Source organism: Mycteria americana, chromosome 1, assembly GCF_035582795.1.
Source record: "Mycteria americana isolate JAX WOST 10 ecotype Jacksonville Zoo and Gardens chromosome 1, USCA_MyAme_1.0, whole genome shotgun sequence".
Lineage (NCBI taxonomy): Eukaryota > Metazoa > Chordata > Aves > Ciconiiformes > Ciconiidae > Mycteria > Mycteria americana.
This window is the reverse complement of record NC_134365.1, coordinates 198,614,962-198,642,959: the sequence shown is the minus strand read 5'-3', so window position 1 is coordinate 198,642,959 and position 27,998 is coordinate 198,614,962. Positions and strand designations below refer to the sequence as shown.

The following is a 27,998-nucleotide window of genomic DNA, read 5'->3' as shown; positions in this document are numbered from 1 at the left end:
AGCACAGCGTGGCAGTCACTCAGGAACCACCTTCGACATGGAAAGACCATCAGGGAAACGGCCCAGGGTTTCTCTCCTTGACACCTAGGCCTTCACCTCCCGGCAAAGCATGGTCTCTATGGCGCTGCTCATCTTGCAAAGCAAAGATAAGCAAGAAGAGGGGTTAGCTGGGGAACATGCATGCGCTTATATGACTTTCGCAACTCTGCCCTGGCTTGCTGCTTGCTCTGGAAGAGGGAAAGCGCGGCTGGAGGCGGCAATGCCCGCCGTCGCTGGCACGGGGGCCCACGCTCCGAGAGCCCATGATGGCAGGTCCCAATCCCGCACCAAGCAAAGGCCTTTCGCGCCGGGCGGGCGGCCCCGGCATTTTGGGGGTTCCCTCCCTCAGCAGAGAGCAGCCCCGCCAGCGCGGGGAGGGAGAAAGGCAGGGGGAGGCGAGGGATGGCTCCCAGCTACGCTCCGGGAGGGACCTGCCGGGGACCGCGGGCGCAAGGAAGCCACGGACCGAAAATAGAGGGGCGCCTGTTTTGGCGGGAGGGGAGACGGTCCGGCCCGGGGAGCCCTCCACGCCGCCCCGGTTGCATCATGCAAAATGGACGCCCCGCGCGGGGCCGCTGCTGCTGCTGCCGCCGCCGCCACCACCCGCCCGGCCCGGCCCTGCCCGGCCCGGCCCAGCCCGCTCCGCTCCGCCCGCCGTAGGGCAGCCCCGCGCCCCGCACTCACCCGCGCCCCGCCGAGGGGCAGCCCGGCGCCGGCGGGCTCAGGCGGGAGGCGAGGCGGCGCCGCGGGCCACGGCAGCCCCGCGCTCCCCGCCGCCGCTTTACACCAATGAATGGGGAGGCGGGCGGGCGAGGCCGCCGCGCCGGGGCCCTTCCGGCAGCCAGGCGCGGCCCCACCGCCTGGGCAGGCTCTCGGTAACGCCGGGCGTGCGGGGAGGCGGGCGGCGGCCCGGGGGGGTCGGGGGAGGTCGGGCCACGGAAGGCCGGCAGCCCCTGGGGGAAAGCGCATCACCAGGCGGAGCGCCGGAGGAGAGCGCGGGAACGTCCAGGTTTAAGCATGTAACCGGCGAACCGCGTGGGTGGGCATGGCCACGCGTGGCCAAGGGACAGGGAGGAGGTCAGCTCTGCGGAGCAAGAAGGGGCTTGTTCCTCAAAGGCAGGTTACAGGGAAACAGTTCATACCGTTCGTTCAGCTTGGACTGAAAACCTACTTATTTTTTTCCCCGCAGACTCTATGGGAATGAGAACTGAGGGGCTGGGTTGGACTGAACCATCCGTTCAGCCGTACTGCTTGCCATGCTCTGACAGCCGATGGACATCTGCAGAACATGGCTGACCAAGGGATGCCAGGATGAAATGGATGCAGAAGATAAAGGTGGACACTGGTGGACCTGGATTAGGCTTTTGACATTGCCTCCCATGAAGCACCATGCCCCCAACCAAGGAAATATGCGGTTGATGGAATTGCCACGGCTGCCCCCAAAACTGGGGCAAACAGCCAAAACTATCTGTGGATGTTGGAAGGGGAACAGCATGGGGTCTGTGCCGAGCTTGCTTAAATCCCATTTCCATTACCATTCATAAGGTCTGTGGTGAGACCACTACGGGAAAAGTTTCAAGTGTGCTGCAGGATAGGACAGCATATGAACACAGATCTTGAAGAAACTGTCCAAAATATAGTGGAATTCTAGAAAGGAGGAGAGTGATAGTTTAGGAAAGAAAACCAAATAAGCAGTGGGGAACAGCTGGCTGAGCAGCCAATTAGAAAAAGGTCTGGAGATTACAGTGGATCCCAAAAGTCATGTGAGACTACTGCATGGTACTACTGGTACTACTGAGAAAAAACAAACAAACAAACAAAAAAAACCCCACCCAAACCCCAAAACAACTGTATCTTTCTTGTAGAGCATCTTAATGGAAATGTATGTAGGATGTAGAAAGTAATTATGAAACTGTAATCAATAACAGTGAAACCTCAGCTGGAGTACTGTGCTTACTTTGACATTTAATGGTAAAGAAATACACCTACTTGGTGGAATCCTGTAAAAAAGGCTGATAAGAAACACATTCAGTAATGAAAAGCTGAAGGAGTTGTTTTTCTTTTCCAGAACAAAGGCAGAACAGTAGAAAAGTCCTTCAGTGAATAAGCAGGCAAAGGCGTAAACAATAACGAAATTGCTTAATATCAGTTATGACCGCACCATACTCATTAACGATTGTCCACTGGAAAGGCTGGGGAAGCCTGGAGCATGTCTTGGGGTAAGCATTCAGAGAAAGCCTTCGAACGATGTTTCGCTGCAGTGTTTCTTCAACAGCTGCTCCATGTGAGACGAACAGCTATACCTGTCATGTTGCAGTCCACTTCTGCCTGTCACTGCCATAGAGCCCTGGTTCATCTCCTGTGCATATTAATAGGTGTGGTTGCATAAATAACGAGAGCGGTGGTCTGAGATTATGGCTCCTAAAATTGTTCAGCAAAAAGAAAACCTTATTTTATGCCAAGCTTAGGTACCCAAGAACACCAGGTACAAAAAACAGGCCAAAACCCAATGAAGCAGTTGTTCTGGGTTTTCTTTTCTTTTTGCTAGAATGAAGAAATTCTGTATTTAAAAGTAATTCATTGCACCTTAATCATTCGTTGCATTTTTATTAAGCAGCTGGTCAGCCCATCCTAGTTCATTTTAATCTGTGGAACCCAGGAATGGCATTACTCCCTGTGTTCTCTGCTATCCTGGACCTTCCTGCTGTGATCATCCAGGTGAGTAAAGGACAGGCTGCAGACCTGGCACAGACTGGTCATGTCTCACGGTCAGGCTTTATGTAGGCATCCTGGCTACTTATAAAGGAAGTCCTGTCTGCTGATGGGGTTGCAAAGGTAACACCTGTACAAAACTGAGGAGGACTGAAGCTGTGTGCTCAGAGCTTGGTGGTGGGAGGTGCCAGGTGTCAGTCTTCATGGTGCGCTCTCTCGGGTTATGTGAACTTTGTGCAGTACAAAAGGAATGGACTGGAAGGAAGGGAGGAAGGGAAAGGTTATTCATTCTGCCGTTCAGGTTCCTTGGAGAAGATGTGGCAACACCAAGAGCTGAGCAAGTGGAATTGTCCACATCCAAGCTAGTTCCCCCAAGCAGACTTCATAGCCAATAGACAAGGAGAAGCCTAAAACAGGTCAGCTGAATATCACCCTGGGAGTCTCTACTTTACTCCCCAACGCTAGAGTGAGCCTGCAGCAATGAACTTAGATGCTGATATCTGTATTACAGACAACCACAATTAATTAAAATTAGTCCCATTCCAGAACTCCTTTCTAGCGTTCACTCCTGGAGCTCAGCCTTTTTCTGGCATTAACTCTAAGGCTGAGATTTCTGACAGAAGGCCACCATGAAATAAAACAAGCTACATGAATGAAATACCACTACTGATTGCTCCGGTACCACCTGTCATTGTTTAATTGAGAGGTGATATTATCATCGCCTTCAGCGTTTTGGTTGTGTACCACTTAGCTTCATCCAGGCTATGCTGGGGAGCAGGTTAAAAACCCTGAGGGACATCTGGATACAGTGGCAGTCATAGATATAAGAGATCCATCTCCCCTAACCTTAGGCATCTATGGTACAGGTATCTCCACCTGAGCACGTCATAATAGCTTCTCTTATAATCAATGCAAAAAAGCAGGCATTTGTGGAGCACAACTCATAAATCTTAAGAACAGCTGCCTGGACCATACCAATAGTCCATGTAGACCAATATGCTGTTCCTGAGAACAGTCCAAGCAGATCTGCAGGGAAACTATGATAAAGCAAACACATGAAGACACTTCCTTAGAACACTCTCTTGATCTCCAGCAATTTGCAACTGAAACAGAAATGGTGTCCTTGTATGTAGCAGCCGTTATGTCCTTCATTTTCCATTAAATTCTCCAGATTCCCCTGATCTCATGCAAAGTGTTAGCATTTACAGCATCCCATGACAAAAAATTCCACTGCTTTACTACATGTAGCTTAAAATACTACACCATTCTGTTTCTTTTGAACCTGCTAGTTGCTAGCTTTCTTTTTCTTGCACTGGAGAAGACAGTGAACAATTGATCCCTACTTCCATCTCTGTGGTTTGCAGGCTTTTGTATGTCTTTATCAAATACATATTTAACAAGATATTCCTTTCTAGTCTGGGAAGTCCCAGCCAACTTAGTCACCTTTTCCATGGAAGCCATTTCATGCTTTTGATCATCCTCATCTTGAACCTTTTCTCATCTCATTCTGAGGAAGATGCCTAAAAGATTATGATGCAGATGAATCATGATCTAGAAAGACCTGGCTGCATCCCAGCCACCTACTGGGAATAGTCCTTGGCCCATACCATCCTCCAAAACATGCCTATGTGTTGTTCAAGACAGTGCTAGTTGCTCCAGGCCAAAACTGCGCCAGCGACCCCACAAACAGTGTGACATTGACTCCATCTACACTTGTAAGCTAAACAAAGCTAAGGAATATTCATGGCACTTAATCACCCTTTTGCTAAATTTTTTAGAAGGCCCACGGCACAGTTTTCACCCATGCCAACTAAGAGTGTCCCAAATAATCCTTAGACACAAGAGCTGTTAGCACAAACCTGTGGCCATTCCCTGTTTACATACAACCACCCTGTTTTGGAGGGTAAGAGGATTTAGTAGCGTGGACATTAAACGTTCTGTTCCATAAGCATTTTCTGTCTTGGGCAAGCTTAGCAGTCTAATATAAAAGCAGTCAACACGGCTGCTTGTAGAACAGTGCTTAGGGACACGCCCTAGTCCTGTTTAACTAAAGAGCGCAGATGTGGCCTAGATGTGTGAAAGTAAGTGTAAGATTAATCCTGTCTTGTCTACCACAAGAGCATGATAAAAAAGGCAATGGGGTGGGCAGAGCTACTGTGACTAAGCTATTGAACATTCCCTGCAGAATTTATCTAGCCACATGTGAAGATGTAAGAGAACGTGTAACAGGGAAAACTGAAAGAATGCGGAGGTGGATGGGCTTTTCAGAAGCTTTGGCTTCGCAAAGGCCAGGCACCACCTCAGTCTGGGCTCTCTCAGCATCATGTGGGTGGGAAACTCCCATGGCTACAGCAACAACTGAATACCTTCCCTTCCTGAGCACACACAAAACGGCCAACTGCATGACGCTAGAGAGAGGAGCTAGGCCCTGCCCTCTAGCAGAAGGCACCGCAACCTCCAAAGTTGTGTACAGTGTGTGCCCTGGAGGTAAAACATCAGAACAAGAGGGGAGGGTCTGGAAGCTTCGCCCACTTCCCATGCTCAGGGGCTGAAACACAGCTCTCCTGCTTTTCAAGAGCAGTGTGCCAGGCTGGATTTTCCTTTTTTCAAATTAGAGCTAAGCGTGCCAGAAGAAAGCATTGGAACAAAGAGATGCTGCCTTTCAAAGAGCCAAAATGCTGGTAGTATCTTTACTCAGGGTGAGGTGGTCCCTCCCAGTTCCCACAGCATTTGAATCTTACCGGGAGATGGCAGATGCTCTCTCATAAATGCCTCTCTTGATATGCTCTGGCAGCAGTCCTGCTAGGTGCCGCTCAGTTGGCATAAGCTGAGTACTTGTCCCCTGGGGCAGAAACCTCTGTCCTGAAGGCTCCAGCATGTTGGTTGCAGAGAAGCTACATTGCAGCCCACCAAGACAGTACATGGGCTGGAGGGTGGAATTCCACCCTTGGACCTCCCAGTCCCAACTGGGGATGTATGTTGTGTTGCAGGAAAGTGATGCTCAATGTAGACATTTTAGTCACCCTTACGTTTGTAATTAATAGCAGGTTCACTGATGTATCCTAGTCACAGGTAAGAAGAGTCTCTAAAGCAGTTTTAAAATGCACCTTATTGCAACATACAGAATAAATCAAATTAACCCTGATCATCTGTTTATCTGTCTCTTTTCCTCCTCTTGCTGGGTTGTGGGAGTTACTTGCTCCTTTCCAAGTTATTCAGCCTTACTGCTGGCAAATAAAATTATTGAAGGATAATTACAAACAGGTATTTCCATTTCAGTGGGAGGATCTTCTTTCCTGCTTTGGCCAGAGTGATACTCTGATGTTTCATCCCTTCTGATTTATTCCATTTCTTTTTTCACTGCTTGTGCATTGATGAATTCGGTGCTAGTTCAGGGACTCAGGAATCAAAGGAGATGCATCAGACAAAGCTGATGCAACAAGAGCTGGACCAAGAGGTCACCTTTGAATCAGACGGTGGATTTTAAAGTCCTCTCGGCCAAATTTTATTCCTGCAATGCTGAAAACAAGGAGAGATGTCACTGCCAAGAATGGAGTCGCTCCAGATTTACGACGGTGAAATGGCAAGGAGAAGTGTGCTCTATGCATTTTCATGATTTTATTATAAATCTAAAGAGATGCCTTGGAATGCGCTCGGCCAAAGCTGTGGGAGGTGGTGGTGTAACGTAAGGCTTTTCACACTCATTTACAGACAATTTTTATCTGAAGCCACCACCCTCAATCCCACCCTTTTCTCTGTGATCTTTTCTTAAAATAACCAGAGCTAACATCCTGTTACTGCTTTGGGTTAGTCCCATTCTTAACAAAGTTGTTCTTTCACCTGCTAATACGCTTGGGCTAGTTTTCTCATTCATCTTCTCCCTCTTTTTTTTCTTTTTCCCATTAGGATTTAATGGGTCTAGCGAACTTCCTTCAGAACCTCGTGTTTATTTGGGGGGAAGCAGGCCATGACATTATTGGAAATTATTAGTATAAGTCATGTGGTTTGTGCTCTCTGAAAGCACCAGAGATGAAAAAGACTTTTGTACTTTCTGGTCTTGAAAGATCATTGTTTCTGGCAAAGTCATTTAGCATTTTCCAAGCTGTGAAATGATATCACTCACAGGCGAAGCGCAAAAAAGGCTACATCCAGGCATGCCAGAGGATACTGAGAAATGCTAAGACAATTTTCTAGGGAAAACCGCAGTGTCTGTGACGTATGTTGTCCTTTAGGCTTTGTACATTTATTAAAAAGTTGAGGAATAGGCTGGATTCAAATGGACTTTCCATGTGTTGCGGAACAGGTGGTTTAGTTTTCATTTTCAGGAAATTTTGGTGGTTTTTTTAGTGAAATTTGAATTGCATATTTAAAACCAGTAAAAAATAAATCCTCAGAAATAAAGTATTCAAGACCTACAAACCATAGAGCTATATAGTCTTACCATAGTTGACCACAGCCTTACTTCTGACATCCTATAAATCATGTTACACTTAGCAGATTCATCACATCTCATACGCACAGCAAGAAACTCCAGCTGATCACCTCCTGGACCCCGTTCTTCTGTAGCTGACCCTGTACGTAGCTCAGTCATTGGCAGGACAGGACTAGACGTTCTTCCCTCTGTACCAAGTACAGCTGGTTCCTGACAAGCCATGCCGTGTGGGAGGAGCCTCACCCCAGAAGGACCCTCATCACAGTCTGTTGCAGGACTCACCTTGTCACACTCTTCTTCCGTGTGCTGGAGACAAAGATACCTGAGAAGGGCCATTTGACCTCTCCTGGGAACATGTCAGAGTCTTGATTTATGGTTAAGTGGATAAAACATTCATTTTACCACCTGAAGAGACATGCCTGACTCTGCTGAACTCAATGTAAAGTACCCATTGAGTGGTTTTTAACCTGAATTTCCACCTCAAATTATATGCTGGGATTTGTCCATTCTACTTGGCCAGACCTTTGTCCTGCTCTTTGTTAGTGGAAACCATCTTCCTCCAGGGTTGAGGAAGAATCAAATCCTATAATATCTTTTCCTAAGCAAACAAGAGCAAATGTAATTCCTATGATTTATTTAAAGTTAGGATTCAAGAGGAGCCAAAAGCTGTCTGGTTTGGTTTTTTCCCTTACAAAGAATAGTAGGGCCAGGCAAGAAGCATTCCAAAGTTCAACTTCAGAGATAAAGCATTTCTCCAGTGAGGGTCAGCCCTAAGATTAAAACTATTGGTTCAAGTCATCCTCACATAGATCTATGGATCTTCAGTATCTCAAAAAAATGCATTAATGAATGAATTACAGGTGAGAGATTGTAAATATTTTTTTGTTTCCGTATGTCTCAAGACCCAAATAAATTTAAGCCCAGAATTATGCATAGGAAGAATTCTAAATTGGCCAAAACTGTGTTTTAGGATGAACTAAATTATTTAAACCACAGAAAGTCCTTCCAGCTCCAGTTTGCCTCCTCATCTACAGTGGTACCCTGACAAATTTCAACTGAATTTGGAGAAGAAACAGTTTAATACCCTTGCTCTGAGCTCACAGGCTACATCCAAGTCCTGCAGATTCTTTTTTGTCCACATTTCAGTGAAGTGGTTTTCCCCCTCCCTCTCCACAGGTAAAACTCTCAGCTGGGAAACTAGAAGCAGAGGGAAAGGGTGCTTTGTGGTTTACAGCATGCACCAGTGTTTACTTTGTGTGCGTGTGTGAAGTTGTTGACTGGGTGTTCTTTGTGCTCCTGGAACAAATGATGCTGGTAATTGAAGAATTTTTTTCTTGTAACTGGGAGGGACTGAAGCCAGTGACATGTGATTTCTTACACTTTTATTTTCCTATCTTTTTCCTTGATTGTTGTAACACCCTTTTCTTGTGCCTTGACAAACTCTGGCATGCCCTGCTCATACCCAACCAAAATGCTGCAAAAATATACCCCTTCCTAGCCTGGTGTATTGACCTCATGATTCTCTCTTTGCAGCCCTTCACTATCTCTCTTTGTAATTTGTACCAAACAGCATCTGCTGGTCTGTACTGCACAAGGCTTTGCAGGTCCTCATATCCCTTTTAGTATTTACAGATTGATTTCCACCTCTGATCCACCATGATGCTACACAACTGTGGCTAAGTCTCTTGGTGCTATAGCAATAAAAAAACAAGCACTGTTCCATCTAGTAAGTCCCTTTCTTCATAGGATGAAGTCAAATCAATAGAACTGAAGGTTCCCAGTCAAATCAATAGAACTATCATCAGAAACTCCAAGCTGTTCACTTTCTGATATCTCCAAACTTTGATCTAAGCAAGTTTTTATCAACCCAAACTATTTTTTTTGGTGCTAAATCCATTAAAAGAAATACCAAAATAAAACTGATCCCAAGATAGATCCTGAAGGAACTCCATTAGTAACTTTCCTCCAGGTCAGTAGTCCTCTTTCAACACAGTCAACGTCACGTCCCTTCTCATTAGTTCCTTACCGCCTCTCACCTTCCTTGCCACTTAGTTCATGTACTAACCCTTTCTTCAGTTCAGCCAGTTTCCAAGATATCACTGTATCATTTACTTTACTGCAGTCCAACTAGATTAGATATTCTGCATTTCTCTTGTCTAGGAAGTTATTTGCTTTAATCAGCTAGACCAAATGGTCTCCTTTTCCGAACTTGCTTGCCTTTGCGTTCCATTTTTCATTTAAATCCATACCTCTGTATACCTTTACTTCAAAATGTGTCTTAATATCTTGTGTACTACTAAAATCAGAGTCCCATGGCTGCTATTCATTCAGTCCTGTGGTACCATCCCTAATTTAAAAAAAATTGTTACAAAAATCTTTACTTCCAGATTTTCAAATACGTGCTCATATCTTTTCACAGTTCTGGGATGGAGGTGATCTGCTTTTCAGCTAGCGTACATTAAAATCTGTGGTTTCTTTTCTAACAGTTTCATCATCAGTTGTGCACACCCCTGATCCCAACAGCAATGCTGATTTGCCCTTGTCAATATCATTGCTGGAACTGCTGTCCAGTTAGGACAAAATCTAAAGAGGGACTTGGCATCCTAACATGGAACTTCAGTTGAGTAAAGGCTTCTGCATTCAGAGCAGTGGTCCTAATTCTCTTCCAAACTTATGGAGGCTGATTAACTCAGATGCCATCTGATCAAATGACCCCCACCTTCCCGCTAGTACCGAAGACCCACTTACACCAGGAGCACTTGGAGAACTAACACAAAGTGTGAGTGCTGAGTTCGGATGGTGCTGGCAGGGCTTTTTAAAGCAGCAACTGAACCCCAAGAATCCCTCTGCCAATCTGACTGCCTTTGTCACAGAGAAAGTGCCATGTTGCCCCTCTCTTGCTCTCCTTTTTCGCACAGGAATCTTGTACTCCTCTGGACCCAGGGGCTCTGGTTAAATGGGTGGATATAAAGTGCCACACATCCTGCTGTCTAGAGAACTCTCCCAGCAAGTCAGACAAGAGCACGTTAAGTTGAGAAGGGTCTAAGATTAGGTTATGTACAAGAAACCTTGAATATACTATGCAGGGGATTCCTACCAGTTTAAGAAAAAACCAGTTATCCAGTGGTTAATGGCCCCTAACGGTACCTGACTGAGGTCATCCAAGATATCTTGGATATTTTTAATAGGGCCTGTAGCAATAGGATAAGGGGTAATGGTTTTGAACTAAAAGAGGGTAGATTCAGACTAGATGGAAGGAAGACATTTTTTACAATGAGGGTGGTGAAACACTGGCACAGGTTGCCAGAGCGGTGGTAGATGCCCCATCCCTGGAAACATTCAAGATCAGGTTGGACAGGGCCCCGAGTAACCTGATCTGGTTGAAGATGTCCCTGCTCATTGCAGGGAGATGGACTAGATGACCTTTAAAGGTCCCTTCCAACCCAAACTATTCTATGATTCTATGATTCTATCTCGGTAACATCTCAGTCATTTAGATCATCCCAATCTCAGAGGCTAGACTTATGTTACTAAATAAGATGGGTTGTGTCCTGTTTCTGTCCTTGAGGGCAAACTGCACAGCACAGCTTGCATCCACACAGCATAACCTTCTTCTTCTTCAAAACAAGTCCAAAGCAAGGTGGCCACCTCCAAACTGCTCACTGAGCAGAGCAATCCCATGCTGTCTCATGAACTGTGCCCAGGCATTGCCTGGCAAAGGGCTGTCTTGCACAGACCGTATCAGTAGCAGGAACTATTAAACAGCATGGGCAATCATGGACTGGTACTCCATCCTGGACCCTCACCACGTCTTATTTATTAACATAGGTGTAGCCAGAGAGGCTGAAGCTTTGTTACAGACCTAGAACCAGTCAAGACAGAGCTTTGGAGAGGTGTCTTCAGCATTTCCTCATGAGCAGCTCACACACCACATCAGTTGTGGTAGATTTTAGTCCTGGGAATGTAACTTTCTCTCATTTACTATACAAAGGAATAAGACGTCTTCCTCAGCATTGTGAATTTTGTTCCCAGAGCCAAATTAACTTCCTGGCATTACAGCCCTGCATACCCTCTTGGGTCTGGCCCTTGATCTAAGTGTGATCCAAATACTGTGTTTGATCTCAGCCTCCTACTCTGTACACAGCAGCCCTACTTCCTCCTTTTTAAATTTTGTTTCTATTTATACAGTTACCAAACCTTTCAGCACTTATCTTCACAGATCTTTGCAAGGTCTAACTCAGCTTGACTTTTGGCACTTGGCACTTGAATTCCTACGTTTTCTAACCTTCAAAACATAGCTGCCTAGACCAACTGACCTCTTTATCCGTTCCCATAGACTGTTTACACCTAGCATCCTTCCTTGGGCAGTCATTCATCCAGGTAACTCTGGAGAACGTCCTTATTCATTTTGCCCTTGCTTGGCATGGAAATTCCAGAAAGATGTTCTACCTCTGATGTAAACTCTTATACTCCTTCATATGCAACCCCTGAGCTTGTCAAACCAGTTAACTCCACTCACTGCTTTTCTTAAATTTCTTGAAATTTTCCCTGTGAAAAAAACCAAAACCCAGAAAGATATTTTTTATCCTTTTCCCATTCCATTTAAATGCTATCAACACTCTGATCCAAAATTATTTACTGTAACTAGTTCTTCTATAATGTGTTCACTACTAAAACTACCTCCAAAATACATCCCCTTTTGCTTGTGGGATAAGCAAGTGTAATATCACATCCCTTTATTCTTGGTTGTAGCTGGACCATTAAACTCTTGCATATTGACAATTCACAGTAATATTTATTCTTGATATTAAACAGTTATTAAACAGAGGCATTAAAGGTCTAGGGTTTTATAAGAGAGGCCTCTAACACCATCTTGTTTTTCCCCTTCATCATCCTTTCCCAGAGGATTTTGACTCAACTCATTCTGTTTTCTTCCTGCTTTGTCTCAGTTTTCTTTATTATCTGTCACTGTATCATCATTCAGTAATGATCAAGAAGACAAATCTAATTTAGGGGATCATTGGGAAAGGAAGAGAGAACAGTACAGAAAGCATTGCTACGGCTCTGGTTTGCTCACATCTTGAGAACTGTGCCCACATCCCCAAAAGCAGATACCAGAACCTGAAAGGTTCAGAGAAGAGCAGGATGAACATTAAAGACATGGAATGATTTACATTTAAGGAGTGGCTGAGTAGGCTTGAATTGTTCAGCTTCAGAAAGAGATAACTGACTTCAGAAGACATGCTAACAGAGCTGCAAAATAATGAGTGGGAAATGTGGATCCCGTGAGTCAATAGAGAGGGTGTTCACGTCTCTTCCAGAACAAGAACCAGGAGCTGTCAACTGACATTAAGACAGTTTCAAAATTAAGAAGGGGCACAGCCCTCCTCGTGGTGCCTGGTGGGTCCATGGAGCCCTTCAGCAAATGGTGCTCAAGATGCAAAACGTGTGCAGGAGCACGGGACAAGTGCTTGGCAGAGGGATCTGTCAGAGCTACAGATAAACTATGTCGGGCTCGGGAAATCCCCTGAACTGAAAAGATGTGGAAATGGGAGAGTACTCCCAGGGGAGTACAGCGAATATTTATATTTATACTTGCACTGCTCTTACTTTTCACTATGCACCTCCTCATAGCCACTGCTGGAAGCATAGTACTTCGCAGGACAAAGACTCAGTCTGAGCCACCACAGGTGTTTTTATGTGGCATATTCTTCCATAATCAAATCTTGTTTCTACAGTCCCATCATCTTGCTCATATACATCCCAGCTCATTCCTTGCAGTAATACATGGATTTTGTTATTTCTGCCTTCCTACCCGAATTAGATACAGCCCCTTCTTGAACAGGACGACACGTCTGACTTTGATGGTCGGGCCCCACACGCATCCTCTGTAGGGAAGGAACTAGTGGCCTTGCTTAATTTCCACATCTCTCCTGATAACCCATGATAAGCCAAATTCATACTGTCCCTCTGCAACTGGTCTCTGTGATGGTTTCTGGGCATGTGACCAAGGTCTGTGAAAAAAAGCCGGGAAAGCCACGGCGCAAGCGAGGAGACCGTGACTGTGCCCACTGTTGCTGTGCTAAGTAAGTACAATGCAAATTATTAGAAAACCGTGAACTGGGTCCCGACTGGACCATGTCGCGATCAAGGGCGTGCTTCCACCTTGAACCCCCAGGAATCTGTGAGGCAGGAACGGGCAGCAGCAGCAGCTCCCCGCAGGCCCGGGCCTGGCCGCCGCCCGCCCGCAGCGCGGGGCCCCTAGGCCGCCTCCCGCCGGCCGGGCCCGCAGCCGCGGCTCCCGCGCACAGGCGCCGTCCTGCGGCGCCCCCGTGCGGCCCGCCGGGGCCTTGCCGCCTGCCTCCGGCGGGGCCGGGGCCGCGGCGCGGCCTTGGCTCCGCGGCCTCCGTCCGTCCCCGCGGCGGGGAGGCCCGGGCAGCAGCCGTGCCGAGCAGGGACGGGAGGGAGACCTCCAGCCCCCACCCTGAGCCCGGGAAGGGCGGCTGCCCCGCGGGGCTCAGGCCTTGGCTAGCAGTGGGTGTTGCTGGGGGTGTTGCTTCACCTTCTCCTCAGACAACCCCCTGAGCCAGACCCCAGGCCTCCCCTATCCTGAGGTCCCCAGGGCTTATGGAGGGCTTCTTTAACAGTGGTCACTGCTGTTTTTAAGGAGGACAGCCCCTTTGTTCCCTGGCTTGACCTTCCGCCCCAAAATCTTCCTCTCCCCGAGGACGAACCAACCCACAAGGACATTTGGAGACCTAAATCCCATGACTTCAGTGGGATGTTGGTACCAAAATATCTCTAGATCTTAGTTTCTTTCCACATTCTCCAGCCAAGGTGGAATTTCCCGTTGGGCTGATGGAGAAATTCCCCAACAAAACCCTTACAAACTCCCCCTTATTGACATGAAAATAAAGCGAAGAGAAAACCCCGACCCCTGTAAGCTGTTGAGCACTTGCATTCTTTAGAGGTGGTGGCTGTACGTCTCAACCAGAAATTATGTCACACCCATGATGCAATTCAGTAAACATGTAAAGGGGAAAAACCATTCCCGCCCAAAGCCTGTACTCTGGTGAGACCAGGTGTTTAGGTTGGCTTAAACAAGACACAAACAGTTTGAAAGGTGCTGGTGGGACTAATGCAGTCTCCCAAGTCTTGGCCAGGTCAGATGCTGAGCAGAGAGACTTCCAGGTCCTCCTAACACCTCCAGCGTGGACAACACAGTGGGGCATCTGCAGAAATCAAACTGTCCCAAGGCTGGCTCTTGGTGTCATGAGAGCAGTCTCCCTGGATGTGGCCTTGAAGAACGCTCCTGAGTGAAGAGCATCTTCCTCCATATTCAAAGGTTCCCAAATATGGCGTATTGCCTGCAAAAGAAGTCATTACTGCAGCTTTTAATTGAACCTGCTTAATTGTACCAGAGGACACATGGACTTTGAAATTTGACATATGTCAGTCCTCTCCCCCACAAAAATTACACCCCATCTAGATATATCCTTTTGCTCTTCCCATTGCTCCATAAGGAGTGGGGTCAGTGCCCTCCACAGCTCAGATTCTTGCCCCTTGCAGCTGGACCTCACACACGTAAGCCATGTATTACTTGGGCTTACAAATTTGCAGTCTGTTCTTGGTTATCAGATCTTTATTCCTCTGAGCTAACCGCTCTTTCTTTGCCTGCATTCCCCTACCTAGACCCTGCTGTCCTTCTGAAAACTGTTTCAGTTTTCTGGAAAAGTAGATCCTTTCAGGTCCACGGTCTGGCCTAGCTCTCAGAAAAGACTTACACTACCTCCCCTACCCTAAGAGGTGTCAGATTATCTCCTCTGATACCTCCAGCAAACCTTCCACCTGGGATCTCAAATCTCATTGCTTTCTTCTTTGCTTCATCCTTCCTTCTAGTGTCACCTTTAGCACACCAAGGCATTCCCACAATTAAAATCCTTCCCTCAAAGAGCCTTATGTGGCCAGTACCTTTCCCTGTGTCTACAGATCTCCCATGCCTTGAACCAGGCACCTTCTGTTCTGGACAACCTTCAGCAGCCTGGACCTTCCCAGTCTTCCTGGTCATCCTAGCCCGTACCTGGGCAAAGCCACCTCGTATATGTCATTGCAGTCCCCATCACTGAAGGAGCATCACCCTTCCTTCCTCTTCAGTGTCTGCAGTGGTCTGTGCTTCCAGGCACTCCACATCCCTTTCTATTTCAACAGCTGCTCCATAGGCTGGGTGCTGGGAGCCCCTCAGTTTTGGTTGACTGTCCACATCTCTTCCAGGGGTCAAAAAGCGGGGGTCTTTCTTTACTGCTTGTTGCTGCACAAGGTCCTACATTTTCCTGGGTACGGCCACCAGCAGTGAGTAAGGATGCTTTCAGCATTGCTGGAGGTGGCCCTGCAAGGACCCTGCTCTTGTCCCTTCTTGAGTCTTTAAAGATAAGCTCAAAAGCTGCAGAGGAGATCCTCTCCTTCAGGTAGCTTGTTTAGCTTTTTCCTACCCTTCAGACCTTATCTTTCTTCTTCTGTATTCAATAACCCTGCCCTGATGAGACAGTTCAGGCCTGTACCTTCTCCTCTGCTTTAGAATCTCACAGCCCTTCTGGTGTGGGGTAAACTGGCCTAGATCAGCTGCGGCCTGAAACCAGTCTCTCCCAAGCTAGCACCTTTGAGATTGCTGCCTTCTGTTCCCTCCATCCCCCAGGCTGCACCATACCAAAGCAGTGAGAAGCAGATATGGACGTCTTTCCCAGACAGGAACATGTTTCCAGTATCTCTGCTCACCACCCTTCCTGCAAAATTTGTGCCTTCTACTTGCTTATGGATTTCCCCCACCCCCTCTCCTCTGTCTCCCTCTCCCACTCTGAGATGGTTACCTCCAACTAGGAAATTGAGAAGGAACGTTTCATGCAGTCTTCAGGGAGAAAGTGCTACCCTTGCAGGAAACTTGAGGATGACAATGAAAATGCAGCATGGAATTATGTGCATGTGGTGATTTCTCTTTATGCTTTCCTAATGTGACCCATTCCTCTGCAGCATTAGGAGACTTTGGACGTTCTTAGCCATTTACTTCCCACTTCTATGTTTGTAATATGGCTTTATTTTAATGCACAGATCTTGGATGCAGTCCCCTGAGACGTCATGGTGGTTGGCTGTTGTTTATGGTTTTTCCCAGAGGAGTTACTATGTTCCACCCAGTTGTGGTGCCATCTAGAAATCCCCCAGCCTTCCCCTCCCATTGATAGTGTTTAATACTTTTCTCCAGAGTACAGTATCATCTGCCATTCTCTCAATAAACAACTGTTGTCTGTCTGACAGCAGAGGCTGCTCTGATCTTTGCCCTGTCCTCTTGGACCCTCGCCGTCTCTGAAATGTAGCAGCTTGGTGTTCACGGTCTCTAACTTCCCCCATTGCATTTCCTTTCTCAGGTTGTGGCAAAGTGAAATTCAGTCAGAAAATACCTAATCACCCTAGGCAATGTTTTCACCCAAAACAAGTCTGTTTCTCCTGGTCTTTGGAAGCCAAAAAAGTGTTATGTGAAAACACGTCTCCATCACTGGGAAAGCCCATGCCTCTGGAGGCCCACCGCCTGGCCCATGGCCTTGACCTTGAGCAGGGTTCACTGAGCCTGACAAGACCATCACTGTCCCTCAGCAAGCGCTGTCCCTGTGGCACTCACCGTGGAGCCACCGCATTCCTGCCCAATGATGCAGTGATTGTGGATGTCCTGGGACTGCAGGGACGCAGGACACAGTCGGAGCAGTTCACTTTGGTGACCACGCATTGCAAGGACAGGAGGAGCACCAGATCCTTTCCCAGAGTCACGCGGTGGGGTGGCAAAGAATTGCTCGTGGAAGTCAAGAGTGGGTCCCACTGCCTGGAGAGGAGATGGGTGTCCACTGGGACACTTTTCTCAGAGGCAATGGATCGATTCCTAGTAACTTCGGTTCTATCAGAAATGGTAGCAATTTTCCTCCAAAACAAAGAGAAGAGTTTGGCCCTTCCTCTGTCCCTGAGGAAGGGGATGTACGACATGCTGCCCTGGCAGAGGGAGCACAGTGGGTAGGCAGGTCCAGGAGAGCCAGCTGGGATGCCAGCATCGGCTCAGCACCGTGGTTCTGGAGTGCCACATCACGAAAATCAGAACAAGTCTGCAGCATTACAGGAGCATTAATAGTCACAGAGAGCTGCCTTTTGCCCTTCAAGGGAGAGAGGCTGGCCAGGAGCACAGGAGCTATTAATTGAGTCACAGAGCAGTCATTTTTACATTTAAATCGTAGAAAGCTAAATACGTTCTGCAGTCAGTCCTAGCAAAGGGCACTGGCAGGGACACGCTCCTTTCAAAGCCTGACATCCAGCCGCTCTGGGCTGCGTGACACATCTCTGCAAGCACAGCTCCTCCTGCCCAGCTCTTGCCACGCTCCCTTGAAAAGGCAGCTCTCCACGCCTGTTTTTCCCAAGCCAAATGTAAAAGCAAGTAACAATCGAGATGATCATAATGCATAGCTTCCAGCATAAATAAACAACCTCACTGATTTAAAATGTCCTATTCATTTCTGAGGTGTATGCGTTGGCACTTGTGCTGAAATATCTGCCCCCTGGACAAACCCTGTCTCTGCCCACAGCTATCTCAGCCAATCTGCTGTTGCCCTTACAGCAGGACTTCAAGTGATTCCTTCAGTTTCTCCACCTGAATAAGATTTGCATCCCATTTTTTCAGACATCTCTGCATTGTGCAGCTTCCAGGTGCTGCTTGAGGAAGATGTGGCACATTTTTCCGTAAATCTTTCTTTCCGGTAGGACAAGCGTATTGCAGCTGTCTTCCATTATCATCACTTTGCTTTAGCCTAAGTGTGCCGGCTGGTGTCAGAGTGTCTTGGTGTGTTGGCACAATCTCTTCTACTGTGTTTTCCTAGGTCTTAGTAGGAAAAAATTCAGAATGAAGGGGCCTTGTGTCAAGTTCTTACCCCAAATGTAGCATCAGCTTTACCAGTACTATGCCAGATAGCTGTTTGCTTGATGTGCTTTTTAAAAGACGTGTGAGGGCAATCTCCATCCCTCCCCGCAGTAAGAAAAACAAAAGATGGTTCGTTGGCCTGATGACATCTGGGTTGCTGAATGCAAATTCAGTGGTAGTTGGAGAAAATAATCTCTCCCAGAGTGCTGAATGTGAACAAACCTGTGCTGTTTTTTTACGGCCTTGCCAGAGACCTGCTGATGCTGGAGTGTCAAGTGCAGAAAAATATCTGGCATCAAGTATACCCTTAAGAAAACATTCCCTTTGCATGCAGTGAAATCGCTCCCTTCCAACACGTTTACAGGAATCCTTTGAAATCTCTCCATCAGCAGAGGATTTGGTATGTTCCCCAGTTCTGATCTCTCACTTCTTTCAGTCTCCTCTCTCTTCGGTGCCCATCCTTTCTGTTGAAATCCAACATGTAAGATTTCCCAAATAATAAAGAGATTCAGTTTCCTGCACATACACATTCCTGAATGTAACAAATTTACATTCACTTTGGTACTTATCTGAGCTTGCATTTCACACCCTTCCTTGTAAAGATTAGTTCATGAAGTCTCTAGGGTTTACTGCCTGTCTTGTGTTACCTATGGTGTCTCTTCCAGTGTTAATAAAACTGTTTCTGTCACCATGCTGGTTCAGGCATCTGTATCCAATTTAAAATAAACAAATAACCAGTTTGGTTTGGGACTGATCATCCATGTGTGCTCTGGAGCTGTTGGCAACCTCTGTCAATGCTGCAAAGTGACGGAGCTGCTGCAGGTTTGCATCTCCTTCCAAATGACAAGCATCGTCTCTGTTTGTGGTGTCTGCCACAGAGCCTGCAGCTCCTTGTGTGTGTCTTTTCCTTGAATGGCTTCCCTCTTTCACTGAGGGTGTTTTCCATTTTATTTCACATGTGGTACCATGTGGTGTTCAGTAACCACGCAGAGCTAAGACAGCTGACAGAGGCTGCTCCCTTCAGCGTTAGCTGATCATTAGCTTTTTAGCACTGTGTAGCAGGAGCCTCTGCACAGCACTGCAGCATGCCCTAAGTAGCTCTGGCAAGAGCCTCTAAAACACTGTTATTGCTGAGGAATGCCTAATCACGAGTCTCCTCTTATTATTATTCTCTGTGTGTTCCTGGGATTCCTTCCCCCTTTGCAGTAATACCATTTTTGCACCCTCCTGCCAGAGGGTGCTGGAGTATGAGCTTTGATTTATTGGCTAGTGGAGAGGAGGGGTTGCTGGGATTTTTCCCAGAAAGTGCTGCACTTCCTCAGGCTGGTTTGCTAAAAGCTGACTAGAAGCACACTCCAGACACCAGACCAGATGGGCAGCTTTTATTTAAATGAGAAAACGCTATATGGTGACAGTGGGGAAACAAACTTGGGAAGAGAATGAGAGAGTTCTCTGAACAGTCTCCACAGGAACCCAGCTCTAACAATGCCTGCGAGGTCTGGGTGCTCCCACTGCCAGATACTGGCTACAAAACAATACATTTCAAGGCTGGGGATGATTAGACCAAATGGAAAATAAGATTCAAGCAGTTTAGGCAAGGATCAGGCTGACAAACAACTCTGTTCTGTATTTGGTGGGCCAAGGGCTGAAAACATGTTTTCCTTCAACCTGATGACTTTAAAAAAGCAAAATCCTAGAATGCTGATGCTGGCAACTTGAATTAATATTTCATGAGAGATGGGATTTTTTTTTCCTCAGTGCAAGGTTGATTCTGTTGAAGAAGCTTTCACAGCTCTGCGCACCCCAGCACAGTGCAGAGAGTTCACCAGCAGGTTTCATGATTAAATGTTACAGGAATTATTTTTATTTTTTGCTGTGAGAGAGATCACTGGGTGTCAGAGAGGCCATAGCTTGACACTGATTTGATGCCAGGGAAAGCAATTACAGCAGATACACAAGCCAAAAGCACCAAGAAGCAGCAGGAGACATTGCAGGGTCCAGCTAATCCCCTAGGCAACATCAACCATGTTATTACTTGACGCCAACAGTTAAAGAAATGTCAGCATTAACCTGCATCTGCAGCAGCTTTTCCAAACAAGCTAAAAGCAGCCTGCACTGATGGTAAGGCAAAACCAGACAACCTTTGTATGCGTCTGGTGCAGTGGTAGCTGCCTTATTCCGATGGCTCAGGTGATAAAGGACACAAGGGCCATTAGACACACATCTGCCTGTTGGGAGAGGAGGGGATAAATCACTGGAATAGAGAGATTTCATACTGAGACGGGACAGTCTGTTCCAAGACTGCGATAAGGACAGATACTCCTGAGAAGATGTACAAATCTCTTCTGTCTCAGGACAAGTCCTGCTCTGTTGGCAGGCAATTATATGTACCAAAGAGGTCCCTGCAGCCAGGATCAGTGTCCAGGGCACCAGCATGGTTTGAGATGGTGTCCACAGGGGAAGACATCTGTTGAGTTAAAACCTTTTAAATGCTGCTGCTGAGCTGTAATTTAAGTGAAGAACTAGGCATGACAGAGGCTTAATGAGAATCCCAGCTCAAGCTGAGAAGCTAAAGGCAAGCCATGGCAGGCCAACAGACCCTGCACAGCTTCAGTTCCGGCAGAAGAGCTGCCTTACAGCACACAGCCCTCTTCAGAGCTGTAATGTGATGTTTTGTTGTCACAAGACTTAAAACAGTGATACCAACGCAAACAGCCATGCCTGGCAGGCTCAGTGACACGCAGATTCCTCTCTCTGCTCCTTCCCCCACTTCCCACCCAGGAGATTCGGTAACAATTAGGAAAATTATCCGCTTTCTTTGTTGGCTGTTTACTACCGAAGCCTATCTGATATTCCTCGAAATAAACCCTGTAAAATAAAGCTCAGAAAAGGAGATGGGTCCATGGCATGGTCCCAGATGGTGAATTGGTTGTGTGCCTCCTGCCTGGTGGGTACTCTCATCCCGGTGGTAGAGCCCTCTGGGTCTGTCTGACAACTTAGAGATCAGGAAAAGCTGGAACACAACGTCTAGCCCAGGCTAGCAGCCAGGCATGCACTTGCCCTGGTAAACTAGGTGCCAACAAGATGCTAAACGCAATGGCATTTTGTGGGTGTCACTCTCTCATGTCTGAGCTGTTCTCTAAACACTTACTAACTGCATTCAAAGGTGCAGACGCAGATATTTCTTCTTTGAAATTTCTTTTGCATCCAAGACCTTTGGAAAGACAATTAGCCACTCACTGTAATCTTCATCAATCACCGCATCCTAGTCCATGGCTTCATTGTCTAGTTGCTTCATGATTATCTGAGCAAAATGCCATGACTGTTTCAAGAAGCCGAACTCACCCGAACATGAGCAGATGTGGATTCACAAGAGAAAGCACTCACTTCCATGCCCAGTACCCCCCTGGCAAGAGCCGGCTGACGCCATCTGCAGAGCACGTGGATCTGTCAGAACCATGGACCTGAACTCTTATCTGGGTGTGACCAACTTACTGGAAAAAAGAAGGTATCCCAAAATGGTTGGCACCTTGCAATCTTTGAATTGCTGTGCTTTGACTGAACTGCAGAAATAGAAGTGAGGGTGGGCACAGGAGGAATTACCTTACAAGATGATCATTAGCTCTACTTAGAGCTCACCTGTTTTCTGCCAGGACAAACGTGCTGTTATCATGACATGGAAGAGATCTTCTACTGAGAAAGAAGGACATGGTGAGACTGGGCTGATGGCATATGCCTCAGGAATGCTATCCCACAGAGAGAAAATACATCTGCTGATAAGAAAAGCAATTCTGGCATTTGACTGGGTGTTTTAGGTGCTTTTGAGATTTCACCACAGGTTTCTGTGTAGCTCTCTCAGCTGACCACAAGCAGTTCTTCCGGTCAGGATGTCCCAACTTGCTCGCACTGGGAGTGCAGTGAATCCCAGATGTGCATGACGCGGTAGTAGCCTGTGGTCCTGGCAGCCCAGGGTAAGACTCTTGCCACAGCAGGTGCCCTCTCAAGAAGCCCATTGCCTGAAGCCAAGGCTGATATCTGATTGCAGAATTGGCTGCTGACTAATTAGGACTGCATTACCAGCCACAGATCAAAAGTTGGCTGAAACCTGCTCGGCAAAGCAAGCTGATGAAACATGATGAAAGGAGCTCTGCCCTTCAGGACACTGAATGAGTCTCAGCTAGGAATGCAGACAAAAGATCACCCGTCCTCTTGGAGAGCTGACAAAGATGTACTTTTTGCTCATCCAAGAATCGTGAAGGCTGAAACCTTCCCAGGGCTGCACAGGGGATGTCAAGGCACTGCAGAGTGCTTGGTCTGTAACCACGCACTGCGTTAGGGCCAGACATCTTCTCTGAGCTGTGTCCAGATTTGTGTGTCAGGTGTCTGGGAACAACAGAGGAGCCCAAACCATTCAGGCAATCAGCCCTCTCCAAATGTCCTTGTCAATGAAGAGGAGCTGACCTGTTTCACCTGACCAGCCAGTGCTGTCTTTTCATGTCTGACTGGTATCACACTGTTCTGAGCCAGCCACACTTGGTGGGATTTTTCCTAATACCGGTTTTAATCACATAAAGTCCATCTTTGCAAGACACAGCATGCCAGAGGAGAGCTGACTTTTCACAAAGGCTGCAACTTTAGCCACATGAATTGGAGACCTCCCTGTTCACAGAGCACATTGAGACAGCAATGAAGACTATGAAGGTCTGTCTAGCAGGAGCTGATAACAAATACAAGGTATTATTGACTTATCATGTCCTACTGTGACAGGGAAGGCTGTCTTCTCTTACCAATACATTTACTCCAGTTTATCACAAACTTGGGAGAGAGAGAGAGAGAGAGATCCATCAGGAATAAGAAAGTAACCAGAATAGGAAAAAAATTATGGGTATTTTGGACACTGCAGGCCTTCTGAATACCAAATGGACCAATTTAGTCTTTGGTGCTGATATGTACATTCAGGGACAAGTCAACGAAAATGTCGAGGTCCCATACGTCTTATTTTCTACCTGAAAAGTATATACTCCTCTCCTCTCCTTGCCACACCTTGCCTTGCCTTGCCTCGTCCCGGCTACCCTCTCTGGCTCATAAGAAACAGGACAAGACCAGATCCTGACCCATCTGCCCTCCTCCCCCATGACCATAAGGAGGGAACACAGTGGTTTGCAGAAGCTCCCCTTTTCCAATGTGTTCATCACAGACTTGCACACCTGCCTTCGTGACCATACAGAATAGGGAAAATCCTTGGGTAATCCCCTACCTCATAATGGCAGTAAGCGGGAAAACATCCAACACAGATATATCCACCCCCGCCCCAGTCCTCACCATGAGAAGCAGAGGCACCAGTAGCCCCAGAGCCTTCCCATGCAATGGTGGTTCTTGAAAAGCAGATGTTCTCCTTCCTTGGGTATCCACTTGCTGCAGTTTGCTTGGCAGGGACATTTCCCCTTATGGGAATCTCTCTCCCGACAGACATGGTGTGAACAGCTTTCATGGTTGTGCCTTTCTTTCTCATCCAGTGGCCACCAAAATATGAGCTCCTGTGCCCAGGCAGTTGCTTTCTGTGTACCCTGCAGAATGGAGGAGGTTTATACAAGCATCTGTGTGTCCCATGTCCAAAATAAGGCCCAGGCAAGACTGGCAAACAGAAAAGAAAATTAGAGTGTCTTGTATTTCTTCTTCATCTGGCCAGTGACTCATTTGGCACTGGTGTCTCAGAGCTCAAAATTAAAACTTAGATATGATCCAATTTGCAACCCATAGAAGGACGCATTTTCCTCTCTCTGTTCCAGGACTCTCCCAATAGACCACAAAGGGTTCAGCAAATAGAATAATATGTTTTCTGTGCTGTGTGTAATGAAATTATATTCACCACAGTTCCTACTGGGAGTTTTTGAACTCCAGGTTTATTTCTTAAACAGCCACCAAAGGTTTTATTGCCAGAACAAATAATTAAAGAGAGAATGGAGAACCTTGTCTAATGGATCTAAGTATCTCAAAGGAGATAAAACCATAGGTTTTACTCAGATAATTTTCTAGGGATTGTATCACAGAGACTTATATAATCAATTATAGGGCAAATTTATATGAAGCAAAGGTTTTTAAAAGTTACACCTGCTTTCCCGTATCAGAAATTCCTCGAACTGCTCAAAACTAGAATAGTCACCCATTGAAATAATTATCACTCAGAAATGCAGCATTTAAAGAAAGGTAATAGAATGTGAGCTGTCAGCCTGTGTGATATATGTGTGATTGAGCTCCGTGGACGGATCCATTTTCCAGTTACAATGAAGCCTGTGCTAGAAGATACCGTTCTTAGACAGCCACTGATTTTAAAAGAACATCCAAAAATAGCTCTATTATTCGTTATCTTTTTCTAAAAAATTCTCTCCAGTAATTCACTAGTCTCTAGGGTGGTGATTCTACACAGGCTTCAGACTACTTGTACTTTGGAGAGTCCTGCTTGGTATTTTTGGTATATCAAAACTTGGATTCTAATTTTGAGAGCAACTTGACAATATTAGGAAAGTAAATTAAGCACAACGAGATGGGGAATGGCTCTGTAATAAGAACAAATATAACTGCAGTCGGGAAGTCTTTCCCCTTAAGGAATTACATCCATAACAAGAATGCAAAATAAATCAGCTTGTACAAAAGTAGAGCAACCAGCTCATTCCCCAGCATACAGATAAATCCAGTCCCATGAACTAAAGCTATGTCACCCAGCTACATGCTCCCTGTTTTAAGCACCTCTGCATGAGGAAGGACAACTGCTCACAAGAGCCAAGTACTGTCCTGGACCTCTCACGAGGGACCACTGATTTCAGTAGGGAGTTAACTTTGGATGGTGCTAATCTGACTGATAAAGCAGTTACTTTCAGGGAATGTTTTTTCCGTAGTAAAAAGCCCAACGTCCCATTTCAGGAACTGATACACTAAATAAGGTTCACGTCTTCACTTCGTCAATGATTTATGTAAGCAGGCTTTTCAGAGCTCAGAACCAATCATTTAACCTCTGTTTAATATTTTAAACCCAGAGAAGAGCCCATTTTTCTCTTCCAATTCTTTTTCTCTTTAATGCTTAGGTAAATATAATACTTAGCAATATTCACATACCAAATACCGCTTGGCCTATCTGCTCTCCTCCCATCAAAGCATGTGTCTGTTGGTGACTTCAGCACAGGACCCGATGTTCAATTACAGCTTCTGCCTTTCAGTTGTATTAATCAAGACATGACAGAGATTAGCTGCTCAATGCATCTCCCCATCGTTCACTTCCTTTCTCGTCAGCCACTGTCACCACAGAAATAGCTGCAAAATTGGTCAGAGTTGTCCAGGGAACTTGGATACTCTCCTTCCTTTAAGTTTACTGGAAAATACTTGTCTAATTGGGCAGTTTCACATGGATCATTTCATGCATTTCATCCACAGCAGTGCCAAGGGTCTGTTCGGACAAAGCCTTTTGTGTGCAAAGCTGCCACTGAAACTAGTCAGCTGCAGAAGATTTTAAGACTAGCCACTTCATGAACTCTATACAGAAATATAAGTGACTCTCCAAGAAAAGAAGAAAAAGCTCATTTTGGACAATTCCAAAAGAAACATTCCAGTATCTTGACTCAATTGGAAAGTAATTAAGATAATCTGGAAATCAGATTCAGTCTAGCAGGAAAGGCTCCCACTGCTAAGAGAAACAGCCTTGCAGGGGACGCCGATGTATAACATATTCTGGTGTAACAGTGAACAACTGGATTGTTACTGGGATGTTAAATTCTGTGTTAATAAATAAACCCTATATTTTCACTCTGCTTGCTTTCTTTCCTTCTTTCCTTGCTTGTCATTGTCCCCTCATACACATTCCAAGCAGCTCTGCTGTAAATCCTTTTCATCACACTGTCACACTTACCGACATTTCAAGGACGTTTCATTTAAAATGTTAAGAAAAACAGCTCTTCACAGCCTTCCAGGAAGAAGCATCAATGACTGGCAGCATTTGAACTCATGTCGTCCCATCCCCAGCTGGACCCAAACCCTGAGAAGCAACATCTGGAAACAGGATCCCAGGAGAACTTCTAAAGCCCCCTGCACATTTTGGGTTCACCTGTGACACCACCTCATGGCAACAATTCACCCACAGCTGGGTGCTATAATTTAGGACAAGCTACCTCATTATTTATTGCCTGGCCCCTCCTCAGTTTTACCCTTCCACATGCAATTTCATGCATCCTTGGCGTCCCTTGTTGCCTCCTTGGCACGCAGCTCTCCCCAGTTCCTCCTCTTCCGTTGTTGCTCACATCACAAACTCACTTAAGAGATTGCATCTAAAAATTATTGCTTCTGTAAATTATCACTGTCAGATCCTCACCTGGTGTCATTCATAGTAGTCTTTGAAAATTAACAGCTCAAGGCCATTTAAGGCACTGGAGGATAAGGATCTCTATTCTCAAGCTGAGTGTAAGTAAGTTCTTTGAGATAGGCACTACACTGGCAATAGGTAAAAATAGATATAAATAGATAAAAAGATGTTGATAGAGTCTATATGGAGTCTAAACAGTTACGAGGAAAAAGAAAACTTCTGGCCCTTGAAATATGAGATGTATGGCTAAGAGAATAATCAAAGGTGGCCCCTAGTAATGGAGTGTGTGCTTTGGGACTTTAAAAGGTTTGGAGAGGATGGTAGAAACAAGGTGGTAGAGCAGACCCTAAATCTTCATGGTCAGATAGATGGGGAGAGCTGGTGCAACTGTGGGTGAGTGGAGGCCCGTGAAGGACAGCTGTGCTCCTGTGCACTGACTCATCGCTGGGAGCTTTACTGTTGAACTTCAGCTGCAACAGTGGGTGGTCCTCTGTGAATTAATAGGTTTATCATATGCTGGTTTTTCTATTCAAGCCATACCACTTGCAAAACAGAAACATGATATGGCACAGAGTAAAAGCCCTTATTCAGTTTTGATCTGTTGGAACAGCAGTGTTTGGCAACTGCAAAGGAGAAAAGATCAAGAAAAATATGCTGTAGACTAAATAGATACCTGTGTTACTAGTCATTATTTCTCTGCTTTAAAAAAACCAAAACCAACCCAAGTATGGGATCCAGATTTTCTTGATCTGCTCAGAAGTAATTTCCCTGATGATGAATTTTGCTTTCCCATCTTATTGCTCTTCTGCGTGAATCCTGTCCTTGTGATAGACCAGCACCAGCTGTCATTGATATCAGGAGGGACTGAATCAAGGACTCTCATTGTTTCTTTGCTCTCCATCACTGTTCTCTCTCTTGCTTTGTTTCTTTTTTGGTTCGAAAAAGAAAAATCACATAGTCCATGATATGCCAACGTGAGATTCACTTTACTACCCACCCTCTGGAATCGCAATGAAATTGTGAAATTGCAGTCTTCAACAATATTTGATTGATGGCCTTTGAAGGTGGGACAAAAAAGTCAATAAAGTCTCATTTCTTCAGAATGTCTTCTCTGCTGCTTTTTCATATTTGCCCTGTGGGATATTTGGCAATTTTTCACACAGAGCACATAACCAAGTTGACTTATCACACGCAGTTCTTTAAAATAACACTGGAGGAATTCAATGATTTTACTTAACACAATATTGTGAAGAAATACATTGGAACTCTGTTTGCATTAGCCATAATTCCTTAACATCCCAATGGGTCTGCTCAGCTGGAGCTGGCAATTAAGCTAAAGTTGTTTAGGCAATAATTAAGGTTTTAATAATGGAATTTTATTTGGAGTTCTGTTTGGGGAAAATCGTTATTTAAGAACCTCTGTCCAGATCAATGGAGTCTTGGGTTAGACAAATGTCTCAAAAAGAGACTAAGATGATACGGAGGGCATTTTCTATGACAGCGATAATTGGCACTGGTGC

At 45.9% G+C, this 27,998-nt stretch overlaps 3 protein-coding genes across 3 annotated transcripts in view; 2 read left to right on the top strand and 1 right to left on the bottom strand.

Annotated features, from left to right (window-relative positions):
- The window catches only part of SLC7A1 (solute carrier family 7 member 1), a 50,327-nt gene extending 49,467 nt beyond the window's left edge, over window positions 1–860 (bottom strand). Inside the window, exon 1 of the mRNA XM_075490817.1 lies at window positions 724–860. The gene's annotated coding sequence lies outside the window, so the exon portion shown is untranslated. The remainder of the gene's footprint in view (window positions 1–723) is intronic.
- LOC142404265 (uncharacterized) lies at window positions 1–27,820 on the top strand. Its single transcript, XM_075490819.1, has 5 exons — window positions 1–914; window positions 1,229–1,453; window positions 2,115–2,258; window positions 2,657–2,757; window positions 21,341–27,820. Exons 1-2 carry the CDS (start codon window positions 303–305, stop codon window positions 1,241–1,243), a joined length of 627 nt encoding a protein of 208 aa, XP_075346934.1. The 5' UTR covers window positions 1–302; the 3' UTR covers window positions 1,244–1,453; window positions 2,115–2,258; window positions 2,657–2,757; window positions 21,341–27,820.
- Window positions 1–27,998, top strand: part of USPL1 (ubiquitin specific peptidase like 1) — a 422,463-nt gene that overhangs the window by 12,048 nt on the left and 382,417 nt on the right. The window lies entirely within an intron of this gene.

Coding starts and splice junctions, on each gene's coding strand:
- LOC142404265 (XM_075490819.1), top strand. CDS start 303: ATGATGGCAGGTCCCAATCCCGCACCAAGCAAAGGCCTTTCGCGCCGG.